Source organism: Lactuca virosa, chromosome 4 (genome assembly GCF_052849685.1).
Source record: "Lactuca virosa cultivar CGN04683 chromosome 4, Lactuca_virosa_CGN04683_v6, whole genome shotgun sequence".
Taxonomy (NCBI): Eukaryota; Viridiplantae; Streptophyta; class Magnoliopsida; order Asterales; family Asteraceae; genus Lactuca; species Lactuca virosa.
The window spans coordinates 193,237,091-193,239,925 of NC_136429.1; the positions used below are offsets into that span (position 1 = coordinate 193,237,091).

Below are 2,835 nucleotides of genomic sequence, written 5' to 3' on the forward strand. Positions count from 1 at the left end.
TCACAGTGAAAAAAAAAAAATGAACAATTTTCATTTACCGAAAAAAAATATGGTGGATAAACCACAAAAAGGTCAAAATAGAGTTTTATATATATTGCCCAATTTGATGACAAATAATAAATAAGGTAAAGTTAAAACCATGCATAGTTGATACGTATACGAATGAAACTTTACATGAAAGTTATTTCATTCGCACAAACCAACAAAAATAATTATGGAATATAATTAGTTATTTCATTATATTTTTTATTCTGTTAATTGTCCATTTCATTTCTTTGTCATTTCACTCTATTCAACCAAACAAACTCTAATTCTTTAACAGAATAGAGTCCATCTTTGTCAAGAGTATTATATAAAACAGGGTAAATGGTACACGTGGCATGTTGTTAGATATGTTCATTTCATTGGCAACTCAACAACTCTAAAAGCAATAGAGTTCCATTAAATCTAATTACCTCAGACACGAAACTTGGCTGCATCCATTAATGAGAAGCAGGAGCAAATTTTAAGTTTTGATCATCAAGAGAAACAGAGAAACTCACATGATCAATATAGGTAGACCATAACAACATCCAATTTAGTTATATCACCAATTTACATATAAACCCCCTAAAGGTTCATAAATTATACAAATGCCCAATAAATTATTTTATGCACATAGCTTTCCTTATTCACAACTGTCACTAGTTTTGTGGCATTGAAAACAGTTGTCGAGGTGCATGTTCTTGCATAAATGGGATGTCAAAATGGTCATTTTGATGTTTTCAAACTCAGCCTAGTCAACCGGGACCTCAACCTCCATCTTCAATCCAGGATGGTCAAGAATCTGAAGCAACAAACCAAGAGAACCATATGAGTGAGAATAAAATTAAATGACCATTTTACCCTTATGTTTATAAGTAGTGCAGAGTAAAAAATGACTATGAAGTGTCTGAATGAGGAGAAATGACCGTTTTACCCTTCTGTCTATAAGTAGTGCTGAATGAAAAGCGACTAAGAACTGTCTGAATGAGGATAAATGACAATTATACCCTTCTGTCTAAAAGTAATGTTGAATAAAAAACAACTACGAACGTTCTGAATTAGGAGAAATGACCGTTTTACCCTTCTGTCTAAAAGTAGTGCTGACTAAATAAACAACTATGAACTGTCTGAACGAGGAGAAATGACCATTTTACCCTTCTGGCTAGAAGTAGTGCAGACTAAGAAATGACTATGATGTGTCTGAACGAGACTAAAGAAAAGACTGTATTTCATAAAATAGAGAAGGGTGAGGGGTAAAACCGTAAAACAGACCTTAACAAAGTCATCCACCAGCAGAGAAGAATCTTTACTGTAGCCAGCTTCCTGCATGACTTTGATCAAAACTTCCTGAAAAAATTAAGATGAGATTATGAAAACTTGTTGCAGGGTGAGAATATTTCTTTTAAAAAATAGTAAAAATGGAATATAAATTATGCCTCTCTTTGCTTATCTGACATGAAAGAGCCACTCAAATCCCGCAAAACCTCCATTATGTCATTAAAAGTCACCTTACCATTATAATCTGAGTCGTATACTTTGAAGATAACTGTAAGATTATGTGTTTACAAGTGTTAGATCATATCAAAAGGTTCCCCTAAAAACCTCAAGTAACAGAAAACTATACAGATTTTAGTTTCTTTAACCATAAAAAGATGATACTACTTAAATCTTTAGATCAGATGGGAAATTAAGTTTAAAAACGAAGAACTTAACCAGATTGTTTCTTAGTTTCAATCAATCTAAGAATTACAAGATCCCTAAATATATGATTGTGATTAAGCTTACGTTCAATCTTCTGAAGCATGCTTGCTTTAGGATTAAAAGCTGACAAGAATATCACAAAGTCCTTAAAGTTCAAACCATCCACCATCTTAAGCAATCTCTGTAAAGAACCAAAAAGCAAAAGGCAGGCATATCGTCAAACACCTTGTAGGCATCCCAATAGATCAATAATATTGAAACAGAGTTATAAAGCCGAAGAATTATAAAAAAAAAATCTAAAAATGAAAAAAGAAAAGAATTTTACCTGAGACAGAGGATTCACTGCAAACTCTGGTACTGATAAAAACTCATCGGCAGAAATAAAACCCTTGGCAGTGCGATCAAGTTGGCAAAATCTCTGATACAAAGAAACTATCTCTTGCTGGGAAACTGAATTCAAACAAGTATACAGTGAGTTGAGATAAAATCATCAAGTGTGTGCGTGGCTGCATTAAAGATTTACTTACATAGATGATTACAGTGTTCTTGAACGTCTTCAATATCATATTGAGTTAGAGTAGAAGATGCACTACCCATTTGTCTTCAACGTCCAAAGTAAAGTATCAATCGTTTCTAGTGAAATTAACAAAAACCCACTAATCGGTTGGTTAAATTGATAAAGTTGATTGATTTATAAGACAGATCGAAGAGAAAAAGTAGGAAAGAGACCTGGAATTCCGAGGAAATTGAGATGATGCCTTTAACAGTGATGAAGATAGGAATACGATAGAATTATGGAAGAAAAATGGGGGTATTAAACGATGGGATTGTCGTTGTCTTAATCGAAGTTTGTTTGGTTTTTGAGATGACGGGAAAACTGAGGTAATATCCCGTCCCTAGTTCCCTATAATTCTTAGCTTCTAGCTGTGAGTGGGAGTGGTCACAACCAAACCAGCCAACTCAACGTCACGAGGTATTTTACCATTCCACAACCAACCCACTAGGTTGTGGAAATGGTGTTCACCCAAACCAACGTCACGAGGATTTACACCCACTCCCCTTATCTTTTGCTATTTTGGCTGTTTTGCATTTAATATGGGGAAAAGTATA

At 34.0% G+C, this 2,835-nt stretch overlaps 1 protein-coding gene across 1 annotated transcript; it reads right to left on the minus strand.

Moving 5' to 3' along the window:
* Positions 1-527: 527 nt before the first annotated feature.
* LOC145107852 (uncharacterized) lies at positions 528-2,593 on the minus strand. Its single transcript, XM_079044806.1, has 7 exons — positions 2,455-2,593; positions 2,253-2,358; positions 2,051-2,175; positions 1,810-1,906; positions 1,461-1,570; positions 1,297-1,371; positions 528-826 (listed from the first exon to the last, which is right to left on the minus strand). The coding sequence occupies exons 2-7, from the start codon at positions 2,320-2,322 to the stop codon at positions 776-778; spliced, it is 528 nt and encodes a 175-aa protein (XP_078900932.1). The 5' UTR covers positions 2,323-2,358; positions 2,455-2,593; the 3' UTR covers positions 528-775.
* Between the last annotated feature and the right edge of the window lie 242 nt (positions 2,594-2,835).